At 35.2% G+C, this 21,537-nt stretch overlaps 2 protein-coding genes across 2 annotated transcripts; both read left to right on the forward strand.

Annotated features, from left to right (window-relative positions):
• The first annotated feature begins 4,814 nt into the window (after positions 1–4,814).
• On the forward strand, positions 4,815–9,919 carry LOC130641717 (cyclin-dependent kinases regulatory subunit-like). The gene is made up of 3 exons (XM_057448657.1): positions 4,815–5,034; positions 8,788–8,915; positions 9,177–9,919. The coding sequence occupies exons 1-3, from the start codon at positions 4,973–4,975 to the stop codon at positions 9,233–9,235; spliced, it is 249 nt and encodes an 82-aa protein (XP_057304640.1). The 5' UTR covers positions 4,815–4,972; the 3' UTR covers positions 9,236–9,919.
• A 5,231-nt stretch (positions 9,920–15,150) lies between these two features.
• LOC130641729 (lectin L6-like) lies at positions 15,151–21,537 on the forward strand. Its single transcript, XM_057448668.1, has 8 exons — positions 15,151–15,243; positions 16,068–16,124; positions 16,787–16,969; positions 17,381–17,461; positions 17,627–17,782; positions 19,488–19,613; positions 20,134–20,235; positions 21,305–21,537. The coding sequence occupies exons 2-8, from the start codon at positions 16,079–16,081 to the stop codon at positions 21,448–21,450; spliced, it is 840 nt and encodes a 279-aa protein (XP_057304651.1). The 5' UTR covers positions 15,151–15,243; positions 16,068–16,078; the 3' UTR covers positions 21,451–21,537.

The raw sequence follows: 21,537 nt of genomic DNA on the forward strand, positions 1-21,537 counted from the left end.
CGCGAAAATTTATTCCACTGACGCAGTGTGTGCAATTGTTATCGGTGATGCGAATGCTACAGTCAGTTTTATTGAACTTTTTCTTTCCAATGAACTTTCCTTTTTATCAAAGTCTATTAGCTTTTTCATTATTCAATCAAGATATTACCGAATCATACGAGCAGAGACTTTCCTGTTTTTTTTTATTTTCTTTTTATTTTTACGCGTAAGTTAGTTCCAACTATTTTTTCAAGTAAAAAAACGGGAAAGTATTTTTACTCAAAAAGTAAGGATTTTCCTTAAAACGTTTTCCACTTAAGAAATGAAGAACCTAGCATCAGTCATAACTGAGAAATTTGTGACTGTTATCACTGGTAATACAGTACATTAAAAATTTTAAATTTTCAGGATGATTTTCAGCCTTATTTTGGCTTCTATTTTTGTTTATTAAGTTATGACCACTTTCCGCGTGACGTGTTTTGATTTCATTTTGAGAACATTGGGCATGCGCGCACTTTTGTTTAGCTAAAAAAAATGACTTACACAGGGTAAAATATCCACTATTGAAGATTAAGGATTTATTGTGGTAGCATAAAATCCAAAAAGAACTGGAATTAAACTTTAACTATCTATATTATAATACCCATATACCTCTGTCCGTCCGTCCGTCCGTCTGTCTGTCACGCAAAATGACAGCTTAGCTGCGCAGGTAGCGAGACGCACACAATGCGGTATAAAAAGGACGGGCGAACCTGTGGATTTTTCCACGGGCTAACGAGTAGTATTCTTCTAATTCTTCTTAAAAATTTTAAATTTAAGCAAATATTTCTTTTTTTAGATGGAATACTTTGATTACTGTGGTCTGTTGCTTATATTTTCTACCTACAGAAATGCTTGCACACGTAAAAAAAACCGCAAACTTTTTAACTAAACATAGGCAAGTCATCTATAGACCCTCTTCCAGCAGCACCAACTTTAATATCAGCAAAATAGACATGCAAGTGAAAAAAAATTAAGTTACTTCTCCACCAGTCAGTAAAAAAAAAATGCAATAAATTCAAATAATCGGAAGAAGATGTTACATCACCGGCAAAACGTGAAGACATAACTACTGTTAGGGATAATTCCCAACCTTTTCTAATTTGAAGCAAAGCAGAAATATAAGAAGAATCGGGTAGAAAATCAAAAACAGAGCTTGACCATTCAAAAAGCATACTCAATTACTCACAAAGAACTGACAAGCCGCCTATGAAGTCATATGACTGCTAAAATCCGATTCGACAAATTGACGGGTTGATCATTTTTCTTGTGTAATTAAACAATATTCATCGAATGGATAGTAGTCATTTTGTTGACTAATTTTTCGAGTCATCGAGATGGTTTGTTATGTGATCGAGTCTCGAATGTCTTGTTGAGTCGTCTAGTGATTTCTTAAGTCGTTGAATGGTTTGTAGAATCGTCAAACGGTTGGACAGTCATACCTAGCAAGTCAGTAATTAAGCATACGAATAAATTACAGTGGAACCTCTATTAACGGTCAACTCCATACATCGGTCACCTCCTGATAAGCGGCCAAAAAAGAAAATCACTGCCGAATTCATTGCCAAACTCTTATAAAAACCCCTCCATACATCGGTCACCTCCAATCAAAGGCCAAACGGCCACTTTCTATTGTCCCAATGTCTAATTTCACCTCTATTAACGGTCAAACAAAATCTTTATGCAAGCAAATGAAAGGAAAAATAAAAACAATTGTTTTTTTTTATTTACAATAGGTATATTTCTTCACAATGTATCATGTTTCAAATTTTCTACTGAGGTCAGTAGCATGTGAAAGGATATTTTTTCGTAACTTGCTCTAGCCACTTTAACGCTTTCACATGTCCCCTTGCTTGATATGTTACGGGTGTTTCAAGTCCTAAACCAGCCCCACGATTTACTTTCATTCCAGTAACAATACATAATATGGTAGATCCAGGCAGTAAAAGGAAGTTTGAAAAAGCCTTGCTCAAACCCAGAGGAGCATGCCCTACAACATATGAATTACGCATGATGGAAACATCGTAAGTATCATGAGGATTGTCAGTTTTTCGCGTACAAACCAATACTTCTCCATCAAATGGATTCCAGATGTTCATATATACGTGGTAACTCCTTGCATGAGAATTGAAGGAAAAAAAATTTGCTTCGTCAATGACAACCGGCAAAGGTTCGTCGCTATTGTCAGTCATTTGTTTATTTCTTCTTTGGTCATAACAGCAGCAGCAGTGATATGAAGTAAACCAGTTCTTCAATATGTTTGTATCAAGAAAGTATTTTGCAACATGTTTATTCGAACTTTCGAATCAGAATAGAAACACCACGAGAAGTCGAGGATGATTTTGATATTAAACGACCAGAGTTAAAAATAAAGTCAAGTCAAGCAGCCTTATCTATTGTAGATGATTTGAACAACTTTTGTGAAACAATAGGCGATGCTGACTTAATAAGTGCTTTGAATCTTGTCACACTACGAACTGAAGCATTTAGGCTAAAAATTGTTTCACAAAAAAAGTAACAGATTATTTTAGTAAAAAGTTGTAACATGATTGTAGATTGTACTGATAAGATCATGTATTTACATGTGTTTATTTTAATCATGAATCATTCTTTGAGCCCCTCCCACGACCAGATATTTTGATAAAATAAAGGATGTTCATATAAAACCTCCATACATCGGTCACCTCTAATGCAACGGTCACTAAGCTGGGTCCTCCAAAGTGGCCGCTATTAGAGGTTCCACTGTATAACCATTACACGGAATCAATCAATTCACAACCCCTGACATATAAAACCAACAAATTATAGACGAATTTTTGAAAGTCATACAACCTTGTTCTCAGCTCCTACACTCTTGGTTAATAGGCGAATCAATTGTTATCCTGTTTTTGTATTTTGAGTATAGTTTTTAGCGTTATGACCACTACCACTTACACTAGCAGTATTTATCCTGCAGATAAATATAATAAATAGATAAATAATATCAGGGCGTGGAAAGCGTTAAAAGAAATCTACTGGGTATGTAAAAAAAATAGCAAAAATCGAAAAAAAAGAAAACGATTGTACATAAAAACAACTCTTCCCCTTAACCCTATTCTCGACTCCAAGATCCGTTGAATATTTTTTGTCATCGCAAGCCAATTCCTGTGTGTTTTTTATAACTCGTGTTAAATTCACACGAATATAGCATTTCCATGTAAATATCAGGAAGATGACCGAGGGCATTTTTAAACGATTTTTAGACAAACAATTTGCCGATTTTACCATCATTTAACGACAAAACATTCGAAAACTCGACAAATCATACGACGATTCGACGAAATGACCACCATTTAACAAATATTGCTAAATTGCCGGAAAAGACTTCTAGATAGACCTGAAGACTTGTAGAATCGAATTTTGGCAACGATCTAACTTCATACCATATTTTACCTTGATGTGACCCTGATGCTGTGGTGCAACAATACCTGCTTGCATTGAGTGGTGGATTATCAATACCAACAAATACAACAGCAAAAGGTCCTATCAAATAATATCCTCATATTGTAGGTGGCGTCCATGTTGCGTCTTTATGTTGGATGAAGTTTACAAAAATTTGACATTCTAGACGGTGCTCGATACATTTCTTCTTTTATGACATCGTATCTAAAGTTAAACAACATACCACCTGTCATCAATATCGATCAGAGGCAGTTAAAATATATGCCTGGTTGGTAAGAAAACACCTACAACAAAAAAAAAAAGGAGACTGCATTAAAGAAGTTCGGACAAACGATCACCAACTAAAGCATTTGGCATTTCATTGAACAGAAGATTTCTTCAAACTAATTTATGGTTGTAAGAACAATCAAAGTTGTCAGAGATTTTAATTTCAAAAGGGGTGTTAATGCGAAGTATCTTTCAAATGCTACTGTATTCGGAGTTTTTTGTCCTTTGTCGTCCTCGCCTTCTATTGCCTTTTAAAAAGTTCGGTATTAAAATGTTTTACCGTCGAATCGCTAGATTTCTCTTAAAACTCGGAAATAAATTGTATAGAAATAGAATATTAGAAAATATAAAATAGAAGTGGTTACATTGCTTATTTATGAAACGATGATAACAAGAAAAAAAAAGGTAATCCTCTGCAGGATATTAGTTTCAAAGTTTAAAACGAATTTCTTTCTCAGCGAGCAACAAAAGTGAATCGTGAAAGTTTATTTTGAAAAAATCTACCAATTTCAGTTAATCGCGAAAGCTTTTCTCGCAAAAATTTTTAAAAGTTTATCTACTCGCGAAAGTTTCTTCTGTTAAAGATTTTGTAAGATGTCTTTAAATCATATGCGTATGCGATCGTATAAAGCAAAGGAAATGCTGAGCTGATTATCATAATTTAACATATGTTCCTGTTTTAACATAATTCGTATAAAAATAGCAAAAAATCGCCCTACAATCGGATTTTGCCTAATTTTCAAATAGGTTTAATACGTATCCAAACATAAGAATTTCCCTAGCGGCTTTGACCACATAGGCAACAGACCATATGGGGACGAGGATGAAAAAATTACCCTGTGCCCTTGGTCTCGGGTTCAATGCCTAGGGTCCTTGGTCCCGGCTTCCGCGCCAAAACTAAGCACTCTCCTACTTGGTGGATATATTAAATTACTCATGTCTTTTTTTAATTTAAAATAATTGGAAGGTGAAAAGTTAAAACTAGGAAATCACAACGTTTAAAGTAAATTTAAATCAAAAAATGTGTAAATTTTGAAAAAATTACATTAAAGATTGTTTTTTGTTTGCTATTGAAGGTTAATATTGTAGGAGGAGAGCAAACCAATCGATGATTCCGGCGCCATCAGTTTGAAATTCCTCAAACAGTGTTTAGACGTGTTACGTTAAGGTTGCGTTGAACAGACTCATTTCCTTCGTTTGTTTTATTACTTATTCATTTTTTCCAATAATTTACTGCACTTACAATATGACTACTTACAAAAATATATACTACTCAGAACGTTACAAAGACGAAAGTAATGAATACAGGTAATAACTTTATTTTTTTTATTTGTTTAGCTAACTAGATTAACTCGCTACCTAGCTCTAGCTACTTTTTGCCAACAAAAAGAGCTTAGTTTTATATTACTGAAGTCTGACCTTGTCTTTAAGGTTAAATTTTCATGATATATATTTTCACAACATGAAGAGGAACAGCACCCATATTTTCACTTGGCGTGTCGATTTGTGGCGCCCATAGTTTAGTGGTTATCATTCTTGTACTTTGTGCAGGAGACCGGGGTTCGATTCGGCAATTGAATATTACCATGTAAGGGAAATTAGGGAGATGGCGCACTGTATGGGCCGTTGAATGTTGCAGGGAGTTGTCTGGCAGAGCGCTGACCCTAAATGAGTTTGCGTAGCTCAAAGAGCATTAAATACTCCAGGACTCCCCATCAAAGCCATGGCCCCTTCTGGAAATAATAGACAAGGTATATCCCTCGATATTTGTGAGGCTAGCCATGTAAAATATGCACATCTATCTACCTTTGACACCGCTAGGGTGCTAACTCACTTGGAAATGGATAAATTCCAGTGTGAAGTTATTATTTCTTTCGGCGGTAAGCTCTTAGGCTCTGACATTGGCGCGGCAGGACAAAAGATGATAGGTTTTAATGAAGAGAGGTCTGTGGATTTCTTCTCACTGCTGTAAATGTAAACAGAGGAATTTATCTATGGCACAAAAATTACAGGGGCTTTTAGGGCAAGTTAAGTGTTTTAAAGCACCAATGTTTTATCTTAGAACTTTACAGAAACTGTCAGAAAAAACAGAGTTTATGTGGGATAAACATGCCTTTCCTAGTGCAGTGCTTAAAATAACAGTCAGTCAATTTGACATTTGATCTTCAGTATACAAAGACAAACAGTCATGTTGACTGGTAACTCATGCAATCATGCATTCTACAAGCAAAACAATCCAGGAATTCATTGTTTATCAATAGTGCAGCTAGCTAGCAAACCTCCAAAACTCTGAGACAATGAGTAATCAATATCAACCTTGAACTAGATCTTTTAAAACAGTTTCATATCACCGCACATCATCATCATCATTCTCAGCTTAACGGTTGTTTTCCATGCTAGCATGGGTTGGACAGGGTATATTGATGACCCTCTTCCAATCTGATCTAGACTGTGTTAGATCTAAACTCAACTTCCTCTGTATCAAGTCTGTCCTTTTAACCCCCTTCCAAGTCTTTCTCGGTCTGCCTATGAGTTTTTTGCCCCAGGAACTATCAAGTCTCTACACTTTCTTACCCAATTATCCCTCTCCATTCTTTCCAAGTGCCCCAGCCAATTCAATCTTCTTATCTGGATAACATCTTTAATTCTACGGATACTTAGCCTGCTTCTTAGCTCATCTGAACTCTTTCTGTCTCTCAGATTGGCGTTACACATCCATCTAACCATTCTCATATCATTCCTTTCTAAACGGTCAATATCTTCCTGCTTCACTGCCCATGTCTCACTACCATACAACCTAACACTTCTTACACAGACCTCATACAACCTACCTTTTACCTCAATTGACAAGTCTCTGCTAGTCAACAAAGGAAGTAACTTTCTAAACTTTTTCCAAGCAGAACCTATCCTGCAAGTAACACTTCTTCCAACACTCCCTTCACTGCCCACCTTATCACCTAAGTAACAGAAGTATCTCTAACAAGCCACTGTTGTACATCATTGAAGCTGGATATACTTCATTCTCTATAATCTCACCTTTGCAACACTTGCATACAAACAGAATGTCAGCTCTTAACCTTCCACCAACACTACTGCACTTCTTATGTACCCAATGCTTGCAAGTCTGACAAAAAATTGATTTGCTACCAACCCCTTTCCTGCAAACTTCACAAGGCCGCTTAGCAACTACAAGGTCACACTTGACTGCAATGCTACTAATCATGACTTTAAACTTTGCTGTGTTCACCCTTAGCCCTTTCTCTTCTAGTCCTTTCTTCCACTTCTCAAACTTTTCAACTAATTCTTCCATTGAATCTGCTATGAGAACTAAATCATCTGCATACAATAACTCCCATGCAGAATTAATAAGACGTGCAATAAATCGATCGCCTACCTAAAATCTCACCAAGTCACCTGTAAGTAGTTACCTTAGGAGTACTAATTTTCACGGGTATTTATTTTCGCGAGTCAAAAAAGTGTACTTCACAGGTATTAATTTTCGCAAATCGGAGAAATTTTGATTTTTAGCGAGTATTAATTTTCATGAATTGTTCAACTAAACTCAACATTTTACTTTACGAATAAAGAATGTTCTAAACAAAAATAGCCTTCTATGTTCCATCATTTCACAAACGTTTGAATGTTCCTATTGTTTACTTTGTCACAAACGTTTGAGAAATGAATGGGACTCTTGATATTCTACTTCAGAAAGAAAAAAATGTTCGAAAGATGACTTGTATCAGAACTCCTCCAACAGGATTAAAAATGTGTCTAGGAAACAACATTTTATCTCTTGCCATTTCAAATTATGACGCAGAAAAGCATAGTTTTCAGTGCGGCAGTAAGAGGATTTCACGTCTACAAGATGAGCTGGAAACCCGTGGAAGGAGAAATACTTGAATGTGTCCACGAGGAAAACAATCTCTATGATGTTTTTTCTATTAAATCATGCAAATCAAATAATGCACAACGTGTGGTGGGACATCTTCCAATGGAGATATCAAGGATTACCAAATTCATACAAGCAACTGTAACTGAAAGAATTATCGACGTAGCCCTCTTATTCAAGGTGGACTCGAGGTTCCTTGTCTTGCCACCATCACAATGTTCAGCAGCATAACAAACCATTCATGGATTGTTGGTATGAACAGTTTTTAGGAGAACTCTATCTCGAACCAAAAAATTAAGAGATAATGGGGACGTTCTTATCCGTCATCCATGAGAACGATTTGTACGCTGTGTGTGGCTTCGGGAAGGACAAGAAATAAAAAGGTTAAAGTTCGGTCAAGAGACATTTGAGACATGTTTGGGAAGAAAACAAACAATGTGATAAAGTTGTAGTCAATTAGGATTTGGGAAAATATGCGTGGTAAAGTTGGTGGTGGTGATAAAGTTGTAGTCGATTAGGTTTTGGGAATATTTGCGTGGTATTTTTAAGGTTGTCTTGTTTATCATCTCTACCTGATAAATTTAGCTTTTTTCGCGGGTATTAATTTTCGCAAATATTAATTGAAAAAGAAATTCGCGGGTATTATGTTCGTAAATTTAACATCGCGAAATATTTCGCGGGCATTTAATTTCGCGAAATTTGCTAAAAATGTACCCACGAAAATTAGTACTCCTAAGGTACAAAATTTAATTTAAGACTCCTACTTTTCGTCACAGTCAATTAAAATGAGTGGGCACTTTGGTAATTTTTGGTAAAGTATGTTAGTGGATGAAAAAAAGAAAATTCTTTAAAGTTACTTATAAACAATATCATACACTTAAACGATTCAATCCTTCCAATAGATACGCTGTGGGTTGCCACACTCCAAAACTCTTTAAATTTTTAATTTCGAAAAGTCTTCTCAAATCTCATCAAACAATAGATATTTAAAAATTTCTTGTAAATATCTTCAATTTTAGCCTTAAAACTATCATATCTAAGGGAATGGCATCTGAAAACATTCGTACTGTACCATAGTGTGAAAATATATGTCCATACTGTCTCATTGATTACTTAGGAAGTTGTGTACGATGAAGGTTCAGGAAATTTGAAAGCAATTTTTTTTTCTTTAGGCATGTGATTATTCCAAAAGAACTGGCTAAGAAACTTCCGAAAGATCGTTTACTTACTGAACAAGAATGGCGTGGAATGGGAGTACAACAGTCTCAAGGATGGATACATTATATGCTACACAAACCAGGTGAATATTTACCCACGTCTTGTAAAATTTTTCTTGCTAATTTAGTGGACTGTTTGTGTCTGTCTCACAAAGACGTATAATTCAGTACTTTGTGTCCTTTTGTTATCAACAAGAGGGCCCTTAAAGTGATTTTAGGGTTCGCTATGTGGCATACAATTTAGGTGCAGTCATTCAGTTTTTATTACGATCTAATTTTCAGGCGCCTGCGTGGCGCGTAAACCAAGCTGTGCGAAGTATTTTAACATGCCTCGTTTCTTTTAGAACCTCACGTGCTTATGTTTAAAAGACCTCGAGATGACAAAGAAGTTGAAATGTCTTGATAGAAAATGTCAAGATTAGCTACCTGTGAAATATTTCTATATACAGCAAACTGCAATTTTATTATCTTTATATACATATAAAAATATCAGTAGATTTCATTTTATTAAGCTTTTACATATGGTGTTGTATTTATTTAGACATTTTTTAGTCAAGGTCTAGTTTTGCACGATTTTGCCTTCAAAATTTTAACTAGATTGAATGGCAAAAAGACAGCGCTGTCATGCTGTTGTGTTTTCTCCCATTTTTTTTTCTTTTTTGTACATATTTTTTAGAAAGGAATTTTTATATTTTACAGTTTTAAGAGTTTACGAAAGCGAAAATTTTACGTCCACGGGTACTAAACAACTTCGATTAATGTTTGACTTCTTTTAACAAGAATTTCTTTCGTGTGTAACGTGAAATTTACTGTGTCAGATTTAACTCTTATTTGCTCGTGGTAAACTAATTGTAAGTGGAGGCTTGTTGAGGAGAGGGTGTTGGGAGAAGCTGTTAATAGCTTGAAACATTTTCCAAAATTTGATGTTATTCTCCCTAATGTTAGGTTACCAAGAGTACTTGCAAAAATTAAGAGACATGTTTAAATTTCTGGAATGTCGAAGAAGATTCACTTAGAAGCTAATCTTGTGTAATCTAACCATGTATATATGCTAGTTCAAATTCCAAGAATACGAAGATATAATTGATACGTCGGTTTTGATTTCTTGATAGTGTTTTATAAACAAGAAGCAGGTTGTCCAGGTGTGTATTTCCTATAGCTGATTTACACAATCTGCTGAAATTTTCTGTAGGGGGTTTAATTTACCTTAACCCTTGTGGTGCGGTCCGTTTGTCAAAAAGCCCAATTTTGACACAACTTTTATTCCAACTTCAATTAACCATAACTCATAACAAAAACGAACTAGAAGCTCCATCCAAGCTCATTTGATAGAAAAAGAACTAAACTTTCCTTTTGACATGCAGAAATTTGCGTCGGGCAACCCACTCGGCTTTTGACTTGAGTTTAGCAAGGATTGCAAGCATTATATGTGTCGCAAATGCATTGGACGCAGGCTAAGTAGGTGCGCGATGACAACCGTGTTTGGGTGATTTTGCGCTGCGTTAGTGGCGCGTAACATGATCAACAATCATGGAGTTGAAGAAATTTGCAAAGAGAATTTTTGAACGAATTATTACTGTAGATTTTCACCAAAAAGCGCTTTTAAACTTTGTTTTTTTTTTTAAAAAAAGGCAGTGTTTTGGTTCTTGGTACTAGATCTGAGCAACACCAGTTTGTTAAAATTGCTTGTGACGCAGTTGGGCGGGCCTGTATAACGCCCGTGGCTATCCCGTATATATACAGGACCAGCACTAGCAGGGTTAAGGGAAGAAATTGTTTGCGGAAAAAAAAGATTTAAGTTTGCGAACAAGATGTGGGAGTTAAAATTGTGAATGTCCGCATTTTCTGTGTGAAATACAGAACTCTCGGTATAAAGACTCGGGAAGGAAAATGCTAAGACTCTGGATTTTTTAATCCTACAAAAATTTATAATGTAACTGTAATTGTGACTTTTTTCCCTCAAAAGAAACTCGCAATCCACAAAAGAAGTAAAATTAATATTTCATTGTCGTTTTTGTGCACGAGAAACTGATAATGCGATAATTCATAATCTTATTTTAATTTTTCTATCGTCAATTTTATTTAGTCGAATGTTAAGGCTAACCATCCTCTGATGATGGAACCTGTGGATCTCGCAGTTTTCATCAGAGATCTGGTTTTTATTTGTTAGTAATTGTATATACATTGACGTTAAATAAATGTTGCTATTCTATTCTATAGTGTTGCTCTAAAATAGTTCAAAGCAAATGAATTTTTGTTTACATTACACAATGCAACGTCTCTAAAAAAAACCTAACGAACTATTTCATTGCGTGAGCATTTCCTATATAAAAATATGGGTGATAAAAATGTTATTGACAAGTAATATATAAAAGTTCAAAATTTGGTTTGTATATGTTTCGACGATATTAACTATTTGATTTTGATGGCATTGAACTGTTACGTTTGTGAAACATATATTGATACCGAATAGTCGATAAAGCGGGTGGAAAATTCCACTAAGGGAGCGTTCACATATTACGTAATCAATTTTTTGCCTATTTTCTGATCCCCCCTCCCCCATGTAATCAGTCGTAATCATTTGGTTGACCCCACTCCCAAAATTACGTCATCATCTACCTACCCTAGCCGATAAAACGCGTGGAAAAACCCACTAAGGTATAAAAACTATGGAAAAATATAGATTAGGAGTTTGATGACGTCAGCTGTGCATGAACAAAATATCATTTTTTAAGAAATTTGGTTAGTCATTGTCTCTAATGTATATCTATATGGAAATTTATTACAATCATGTGTTTTGATGAACCGTTGAGGAAATATAAGGGTTTAAAAATTTTGCTGACATCAGCAAAGGTCCGTCAAAGCACATTTATAGACCATCAACCTCATTCCCAGGACTATTTGTTTCGTAATGGCGCTGCGCTGGCTGGGATCTAAGAGCTCTGGGTTCGAGAACGCTTTCACGTAAGTCTTTGTAATTGCGTAATGTTTAAATAGGCGATAAAAAAATAGACTTATATTTTTGAAATTTGGGCATTCTTTAAGAGGAAAATACATCTCCTTTGGAAAGTCGAATTTTGGCCTGGTTCGGAATTTTCAGTCATAAAAACTTTTCGTATTAGTATAAGAGACAGGTCGATAAGTTCCGCGGAGGAAGCCACTTAGGCAGGAGAACAATGGGAAAGAGATCCGTCAATTGAATTTTGATGACGTCAGCAAAGTCCCACCAAATTATAAATTTTTTTTTTTTAGAAATTTGCATAACAGTAAATAACTTAAATTTAAATGAATGAACCATTACAAGGTGTCTCTTGGACCTTAAGAAATATCTGTCATGACCAACAACAATATTTTTTTCCTGTGTTAATTTTTTTCCACAACACAACAATAAACGTATAAAGAAGCCAAAGGATGCGAATTTCCATAAACCATAGGCTAGCTACTTAGCAATTAACTCGCGCCAGACCGCTTTTGGATTAGCTAGAAAGCCTTCAGTCATCATAGGTTTGCTTCTTTAACTGCACAAGTAAAGCAAACAGCTATTTCAGAAATACCTACAAATGGGTCACGGTCAGTACCAGAGCTAATGCTTTTGCGCTAGCCACATATCAGAGAGCGATAAAAAAAGCTCAGAGAACGATATCCCCCTCTTGTATGCCTGATGTATTTCTCTGAAAACAAAGTCCATTTTTAACAAGCAAGTTTAACAAGTGGAAAGTAGTCGTTTAGGTTGTACATGAAGGTGAAACAGTTGCGTGCAAATTTGAATCTATTTTTTCTCATTAAATCCTATCTATCCTCATCATTTACATCTCACGCTGACCTTCTAAAGTCTTTTACCAAAGTTATTTGAACTACGAAGATGATTTGAAGGGAATAGTTTTTTTCAGTCGCATTGATTCTTGAAAAAAATATGCAACAGGAGATCGTTTAATCAACAAGATATGAAATTACAAAGTTCGAACAGAAGAAACGTGTTTTCAACTCTATGATAATGTGATGTTTTAGTGTTCAGTTGTCTGGTGAAAAGTGATAGTACATTGGTAGAAACGTAAATCATTCGAAGAATCAAGCGCTAGAATAACCTTTGAGTACTATAACAATCGGATTTCAAACTATTTAAGGTAAGATAAAACTCATTGGTAAATTAAAGTATCGTTGAGTTATTGGAAACACGGTTTCTTTTAAGAAACACCTTGACAACCTAGTTTCCAGTGGTGGGAATGTAATACTTTTGTGTTAATTTTAAAAATTCGATATACATTGTAAGTAACAAGTAAATAAAAAGTGCCTGTGATCTGAACGGCTACACTTCTTGCAGTATAAGATAGATAGAGTTTCGAAATCGTAATTGCAGGCTTTGGGTTGGAGGAGAAAAATTGTAAATTTATGGATCTTTTGTCGTACTACGTGGCTAAGGGAAAAGGGGCGGTGGTTGGGGCGTGCTAAGCAAGGGAGGGAGATGTTGGTGCCCTTGTTGTCAACTCAGAGTATAAACTTAATAATAAAAAAGATATTAATGTTTCACTGTGGAGATATACATCTCTTTTATAAGATAAGGATGATCATGTGATAGGTCAATGTGATAGGTCATGTGATAAATCATGTGATAGGTCACGTGATTGTAAAAAGATGTTTTACCATTGAAAGATCTTTTTCCACCGTTGGACAGTTTTATTAGAAGGGGAATAGTCTATTTCAAAACAAGGATTGTAACTATACGCGAGAAAATATTGTCTCTATGAGAATAGCTGTTGAATGTCCCTGTGCAATTTCATACTGGTGCTGCGGACACACCAAATAACACATGCTATATATTTTGTTGCTTGCACGCGTTTGAAAATATTTTAGGCAATATATGTTGTTGATTAGAAACAGAGACTGTACTTACACAACACAAGATGATGATCCAATTTTGCGCGTAGTTATTTTTTAATACACACGCTTTTTTTTAAACAACTTACTTTTGTGTGAGGTTCATAGTTGTTTTAAACCCCTTTCGGTCTAGGGTATACTATGGCCTTCCTCCCCATTCATAACTTTTAATAGGCTTGTCCACGTTGAATTAAGCTTGACACACTTATAGTACGCCATATAAGGAACAAAATGGCAGCAAAAAAAATTTGCCCAAAATACTACTACCTTTTTAAAATTCAATTACCATCTAGAGCAAATTTTAACATACTGTTCAATATAGTTAAAAACTGACAAACATTAAACTCTATTATACACAAAAAACTTGTTCAGGTTGAGTATCCCTTGCCATCTGTTTCGTTTTAGGGAGTTTAGTCTAGTTGCTTTAATAAAATGTTGTTCATAACAATTTTTAGCAAGGTTGCCAAAAGCAAGCCAAGATTTTTGAAACAAGGTCTGAATCTCTTTAATAACAGCCGTCGTCTGTCTGTGTGTACGCGAAAGCGGCGTCCCGTAACAGAAACACGAAATATTGAAAATGCGCACGAATATCAAATGCGATATATTTTTATCTACTTTGTTGCAACGGGTAAATTTAAAGGACGAGCGAACGCGACGGGCGACCCTGTGGATTTTTCCACGGGTTAACGACTAGTCTCTTTAATAATAGCCGTCGTCTGTCTGTCTGTCAGCGAAAGACGCGTTCTGTAACGAAAAGAAAAAATGCGATATATAAAGGACGGGTGACTCCGTGGATTTTTCCACGGGTTAACAACGACTTTATTATATACTATTATATCCACGGGTTCGCCCGTCCTTTTTATACCGCATTGCGTGCGTCTCGCTACCTGCGTAGCTAAGCTACCATTTTGCGTGACAGACAGACGGACGGACGGACAGACGTATACGGGTATTATAATATAGACTATACAAGGCGAAAATTCTAAAATATTCTGGGTTTTAAAATACGTCCTTTTATATTTCGTATATGTATATGAAATTGCATTTCTACTATCCCGCCTATACACTGAAATAACTTAGCTATTTTAAAAGTTCGTCTCTCGCAAGAAATTATGTACGCTGTTTCTGTAACATGTTTATATAATTTAAACTTGGTTACAATTTTCACTTGTCACATGTTTAAATCAGGCCTTAGGTTATTTGGTTAGATCTGAACTTCTAAAACGTCCTTACTGTTCATAATGAAAACTTCTTCGTGATTTTGACTTGAATATTCGGGGTTAATGTTTACTGTAGTAAATAAAAAAGCAATGGGAAGGAGATTGTCCTCTCCTTGGCAACAATAATAGAAGTTTGTGGGAATGTAATACTGTGGTACCAATTCAGGACGTTTAATTTATGAATGGACATGACAAGTAAATAATAACGAAGCTTGGTGTATTTAAATCATGTGCAAATTCAAATTATATCCAGAGGAGAGAGCAGACACAGTTGGGTGCACAATTTAATCGGAAAAAAAAAAGTGATCGGATTAAGGTAATTTGATTCATTTTTTTTTTTTTTTTTACTTTTATAAATAAGTTGAAATGTCTGTTTTCTTTGTATGTTGAATTTTTTTGAAGTTTATGAAAATATAATCTCATTGTCACCCTCTACTAAGCTTTGTAATAGCGAATTTCGTGTGCAGTCAGGCGTCACATTTCTTTTAATTGTTAGGGTAGTAATGACGTATCATAAAAACTTGAGTTTCCCTCAAATAAGTCTAACTGCAGAATTCGTGTTTGAAAATGCACCGCACAAGCGTTTTTTATCAGTTCTTTCACATAATTTGTCATAGCAACTGAACTTCCATTATGATGAATTTTAGGACTACTGGGTTAAGTACCTTTGCATAGCACTCAGGTGGCTAATTGCGCGACCCTATATAGTTCGTGTAGAAAATTATGACATCGTCATCCCAGCTTTAGGTTTTGGTGTGTTAAAGTTTATTATGTTAAGAAAGTTGCAAGACGCAGAAAAATCTTGTTGCGTTTTATGTACTGCAAAATTGCCAAAACGCGCTTTTCCCGCGCTTTTTCAAATTAAACTTTTATCACTACGGGCACTAACTATATTTTTAATGATGTCATGAGTAACGCAGCCATTTTCAAATCACTATATAACACCTTTTCTTTTTGATTGAAGTAAGACATAAGTCCTTTGAGCAAAACTTTTATTGTGAGGGTTGACAATTTCAAAAAACAACTTCAACTGACCATCGGCTTCGCAATAATTTATTTGTAATGCACGTCATAACTGTATTGCAAAGATTTTATAGTATGGTATTTTAAATTTAGACTGACAGTTCTTCTTTTCTTTAGAATAAACGAAAATGAAAATTTTTATTTTATTGTTGGGGATCTCCCTCGTGATGGCAGGTATGATACACATAAAGTCAATAACAGTGTCTTGTGCGAATAATCTTGTCGCAAATTATGTTTTGAATGTCATCCTTAGGTACAGCAACTCTCTGACTGACCAAAATTAAATGCCCTGGAAAATATTTCGTTATGGTTGTAGGAAAAAATGTTAATAACTATTTTTGATTGGTGAAAGGAACGATGTCCACCTCCAAGAATCTAGTAGGGAATGAGCACAAACTGATAAAAAAAATGACCGCAAAATTTGGTTTCATAAAGTTTTTCATTTTTTGGAAATTGCCCTATTAATTTTTGGTCTGTATTTTACCAAGTTGTGGTGTCTGGTGGTAATCTCTATTTTTTTAATACATCACCTAATAATCCGTTTCAATGCAAAAAGTTTGTTTGGAACTGAATTATATAGGAATTCTACAAGCTGTGTTTTTATCTGTCTTTAAAATGAGGACCCACAAAAACATGTGCTGCTTGCGGCTTCACTTTTAACTCTGTTTTTTCATCAGCTTTTTAGTTTTTTAAAATGCTTTTAAAAAGGCTCTATAATAAGAATAATATGTAACACATACGAATGCTTTACATAATGTAAATAACATTCTCGATCTCGAAGACCTCTGGGGATGAGAATTCTGTAATATGTACAAATATTTTCTTTTTTCAAAAAGGGCAAAATCCGGACGAAGGTTGCAGCTGGAAACAAGTTCCTGGAGGTTTGAAAGTGGTCTCAACTGGACAGGCAGGAGTGTGGGGTGTGAACCGTCATGATAACATATACTATAAATCAGGAACATATTTGGGAGATTTTGTTCAACAACCAGCACCTTTGGGTTCTGACTGGAAACAAATTGGTAATTTAAAGTTATATGTATAAAAAATATGGAATACTACGCGGGTTTTTCAATACCGCTGGAATCAATAAATCAAGAAATTGCCATCAAAACTTTAAACCGAGTTATTCAGAGGTCAAAATTAGTGAAAATAATGTCGAGAATATTGTAGTAAAAGTGATTTAACTTCATTCAGTCGTATAAACTAATTTTCTTTGTTGAACGTTGGGAATGCAAGCATTTCTGCCAAAATAACAGAAAATCTCTTGGAGCGTGATTTTATTATTTGAAACAATGAACCCAATAAGTATTCGTGTATATTTGTATATTTTTGCGCGCATGATAGAGTTATCATCAACCTGAATTAATTATTCTGTTTTCAATACACATTTGTTCAATCTTTTTCAAATATTTTTTTTTATCTCGTTTAAGCTGGCGGACTAAAAGAAATCAGCTCGGGACACAATGTTGTTTGGGGAGCAAATGCTCATGATAATATTTACGTCAGGAAGGGTAAGTGTTTATCATTTTTCATCTACTTTCCTATTTGTCGTATGATGAGACCAACACCACATAAACAGAAACATGACATATCTTCTCTACTTTTCTTACTGATACTGTTTTCGTTTCCTGCAAAAATGAATGCAGTGTATCATATCTATTAACATAAACATCTAGGTATCTCTGAAAGCCAGCCTTCTGGGACGCATTGGAAGAAAATTTCGGGAGGATTGAAACAAGTAAGCGTCAGCCCGCAAACTAACAGCGTTTGGGGTGTTAACAGGAACGATGATATATTCTTTCGAAAGGGTGCTTCTCTATCCAATCCAGAAGGTAAGTTCTTTATGTTCAAATATTGAGAGGAGTATTATTATACTAGTCGATAAGGCCCTTGGAGAACAGAAACTTACTTAAATTGGTCCCGGGTGGTCCCTAGTTACCCGCGCAGTGAAAAGCCATTGACGTCAGCACCTCGTTTCCAAGTTGAGGCCAAATCAAAATTTTAAGTGCACTGTAATGGTTTCATTAATTTAATATAGGATATTGACGTTAAAGTAGTGTTATTGACGTCGCGCCGTAACGTCAGAAAATTTAGCGTTTCAGACATACTTTTTTCGGCGACTGAAAAGAAAATTTCGGCAAAAACGAAAACGAACACATCCACTATGAACGTCACATACACTTCGTATTATTATATAAGAACTAGCCGGGAAACCCGGCGTCAAAATGCCGGGGTAAGCCACAAGTCAAGGTGCGACCATGTGTTAAACGCCCTGAGGAGTGCTTAATAAGAGTCGTAAACTGTGCCACACGGTCAGGTGGGTGCTTTAGTACAGGTATGCAGTATGCCGTAAATCAAGTAAAGCGCATACACCGTTACAAACCGTTGTTACTTCGTCATAGCAAAAACAAATAGTCAATATTATTTTACTTTGCGGAATAAGTTTTAGTAAATGTTAAAAAATTAATCGTGACATCATGCTAAGCGTTTAGTACAGTTAAACAGAGTTGAAGAGGTAAACAGTGTTGCACACCCGTACAGACGTGATTCCCGAGAAAGTTTAAAAAGTAATTGTCACAGTGGGCTGACCCCTTAGTACAGGTAAACCACATCGCACAAGCTCTAGGCGTAAACAGCCTTATCCGAAAAACAGTTCATTGTTAACACTGAGCTTAGCACTTAGTACAGGTAAAATGTGTCGCACATACCTATAAGCTTAATAGCCTTTTCCAAAATACTTCAGTTTAAATAAAAACACAGGAAACAGACCGTTGTTTAACAACACGGGATAGGCACATAGCACAGGTACTCTGTGTCTCATTATTAAACTTTTGACTTTTGCTAAAGTTTATATTACAGTAAAGTGGTAGCTAACTACTTAATTGCATTTAGTATGAAAAAGGTTACTTAAAAATTCTGTTGCAGCCAACTGTATTTGGTTACTTTGACATTTTAGCTAGAGGTATCTAACCCCAGTTCACAACCAAGTAAAAATCAGATTGGCAAAGTTAATACAAAAATCAGAAATGTTAGCTAACATCTACGTTGGTAGCCAGAATCTTAAAATTGATTTTGTTTAAGATTAATATATGGCTAGAGAACGTGACAGTAAGAGGCAAATAAAACTAATACAAATCTTTAGGTGGCTGAATAGGTAGCTTAGCTAGCTAGCTAGCTAACTATAAAGTATAGGTGAATAAACATGTAAACAAATAAAAAAAAATACCCTATAGTAAAAGAAACTGCAATCTTGTTAGAATACAAATAGAAGTATCAGAAAGAAAAATTAAAGGTTACCTCCCGCTAAAAATCAAGTTGATCTCATATGAAAGAACTTTGAAAGCACCAAAAAAAAACACAACGTTAAGTTGTGTTTTTTTTGGTGCTTCGATACTGGTCTTTTTCGATATCGTAAAATTAAGTGGCTATAAGTTATGGCTAATAGATTCCGTCTTTCCCGCTTTATTTTAATGCCAACGTGCTCTTTTGAAGTCTGAGAATCACAGAAGTCCTTATTTCAATTTCTTTTGAGCGTAGGTACAGGATGGCAGCACATTTCTGGAAAATTGAAATATGTATCTGTTGGTGGCTCTGGTGTTTGGGGCGTCAATAAACATGATCAGATATATTACAGAAAGGGAACCTTTGGTGGATATGGAGCTGGTAAGTTCTCTTTTATAATGTCCAAAATTTTATTTTGTGCAGCGCAATCACGCAGATTTGTATATGAATTGCACCTCGTTTTATAATCGCCATATAAAAGTAAACACAACCCATTTTAGAACCTTAGTAAGAAGTTTCAAAACAATAATAAGAAAAAAATTCAGGCGCATATTAAATTAAATTTGAAAAGTGGAAAATGAATGAAATATATCAGTTTCAATTTAAGCGTTCTTGACAGAACCTCTGTAAATTCAATCTTTGAGCATGCACATTAGAGATTTATTTTCTAGCCGCAACGTCTGATTTTGACAACTTTCAAAGTTGAGACCAGTTAACTTCAAAGCATTTGGTAAACAACCACAAAAAATTTGGAAAACGCTACCATCTTTGATGAAATAAAAATTAAGCATATTGCGCGCCGACGTTCCAGCCCTGGCCTTAAACGCCTAAAAGTAGTCTTTGGATGAATGTTCAGGATTGAACATTTACCTGTCAACAAACAACACTTTCTTTTTTAAAGGAACCGACTGGCAAAATATACCTGGCGGTCTTATGCAGATTCACAGTGGTCTAAACATTGTCTGGGGTGTCAACAAACATCATAACATATACATCAGAGAAGGTAAGGTAGATTCAAAGTCACTTAACGCTATATGTACTTTGTTGTTTGCAACAACTCTAATCAGACCGAAAGGGCGACCAAGAAAGTCCCACCCCTCCCAATTATTTTATGATGATTTCTGAAGCATATCCTTGTTGACACTTTTAAAGTCATATTTTAACCCTTGGACGCTTTTATCAAGTCATTTTACACATCTCAAATGTTTATAATGTTCTTTATTCCAAAGCTTAGGTTCTATCGTTTTTAAGTCATCCAAATTTTTTATCTCCTTTTTTTTCCCACTGTGCAAACAAACTTCTATGCTATGTTTTGCTGCAATAGATCTCTCCTTTACCACTTTCGGAGAGGTGAAAGGAAATGCTTTTTAGTGCACACCCCCGGCCTTTTAGAACCTTCAGAAATTCTGACTTAAAAGGGGTTAATATTCCTGCTGTTTTTCCAAAAGGGGGGTTATTCTGGGGTTATTCTGATATTTAAACGAAATCATTCATCAAGTCACATAGCGATTAAGCTAAATTGTCTTGTGGAGACCTCAAAATGGTCATCTGAAATCACAGCGACTTTTTATCTTGATAACAGTGCCAAAAGGAATTAAAAATTCTGGAAAAATAATCTAATTTCGACTTATACGATCAAATGTGTATAGACCCCTGTGTGCTTTAAAGGCGTATTTATTTTTCAACTCAATAATATATATGTTTTGTGATGTTTAAGGAGAACTCCTTTCCGAGTGGGTATTTCATGAAATCGTATCGCGTGAATACAATGCGTATTTTCCCTGATATCTATTGATATTTGCCTACTAAAAAAAAAGTTTGCATTATTGTATTCATTATAAGTAATCCATCAAGTAACACATAGATGTTTTGACCAATCATGTCACATTGTCGTACGAATTCCTTTAATTGTCATCGAAAATTATGTCAACTTTAGTTGATAACATTATTAAAACAGCATTGATAAAACAGAAGAAGCAATCCTGGATAAAAATACTCCTAACAAATAAACACAGTAAATATATTACCATACTCCAATTTAGATCATCTCACATAATATATGTTTTTTGTAGGTATTAGTCACTTAAACCCTACTGGTACTGGCTGGAGTCAAGTCGATGGTGGTTTAAAATACGTTTCTGTAAACAGTGCAGATAACGGTGTGTGGGGAGTCAACAAGAATGGAAACATCTACTATCGAAAAGGCGCTGGGCTCTAAATAGCACCGAATAAAAAGATGGTAGAGTGCTATGACTTCTGAGTACAGTTAATTTGTTAATAAGAGAATATAAAATGCTTGTTTAGA

The sequence above is a fragment of the Hydractinia symbiolongicarpus genome, chromosome 1, assembly GCF_029227915.1.
Source record: "Hydractinia symbiolongicarpus strain clone_291-10 chromosome 1, HSymV2.1, whole genome shotgun sequence".
Taxonomy (NCBI): Eukaryota; Metazoa; Cnidaria; class Hydrozoa; order Anthoathecata; family Hydractiniidae; genus Hydractinia; species Hydractinia symbiolongicarpus.

What these genes read in the sequence shown, in the direction of transcription:
- LOC130641717 (XM_057448657.1), top strand. Translation starts at nt 4,973, where the DNA reads ATGACTACTTACAAAAATATATACTACTCAGAACGTTACAAAGACGAA. An exon ending in GACGAAAGTAATGAATACAG is followed by an intron (nt 5,035 to 8,787) that starts GTAATAACTTTA and finishes TTTTTTCTTTAG; the next exon opens with GCATGTGATTATTCCAAAAG. An exon ending in TTATATGCTACACAAACCAG is followed by an intron (nt 8,916 to 9,176) that starts GTGAATATTTAC and finishes CGTTTCTTTTAG; the next exon opens with AACCTCACGTGCTTATGTTT.
- LOC130641729 (XM_057448668.1), top strand. Translation starts at nt 16,079, where the DNA reads ATGAAAATTTTTATTTTATTGTTGGGGATCTCCCTCGTGATGGCAG. An exon ending in GATCTCCCTCGTGATGGCAG is followed by an intron (nt 16,125 to 16,786) that starts GTATGATACACA and finishes TTTTTCAAAAAG; the next exon opens with GGCAAAATCCGGACGAAGGT. An exon ending in TAACATATACATCAGAGAAG is followed by an intron (nt 20,236 to 21,304) that starts GTAAGGTAGATT and finishes TGTTTTTTGTAG; the next exon opens with GTATTAGTCACTTAAACCCT.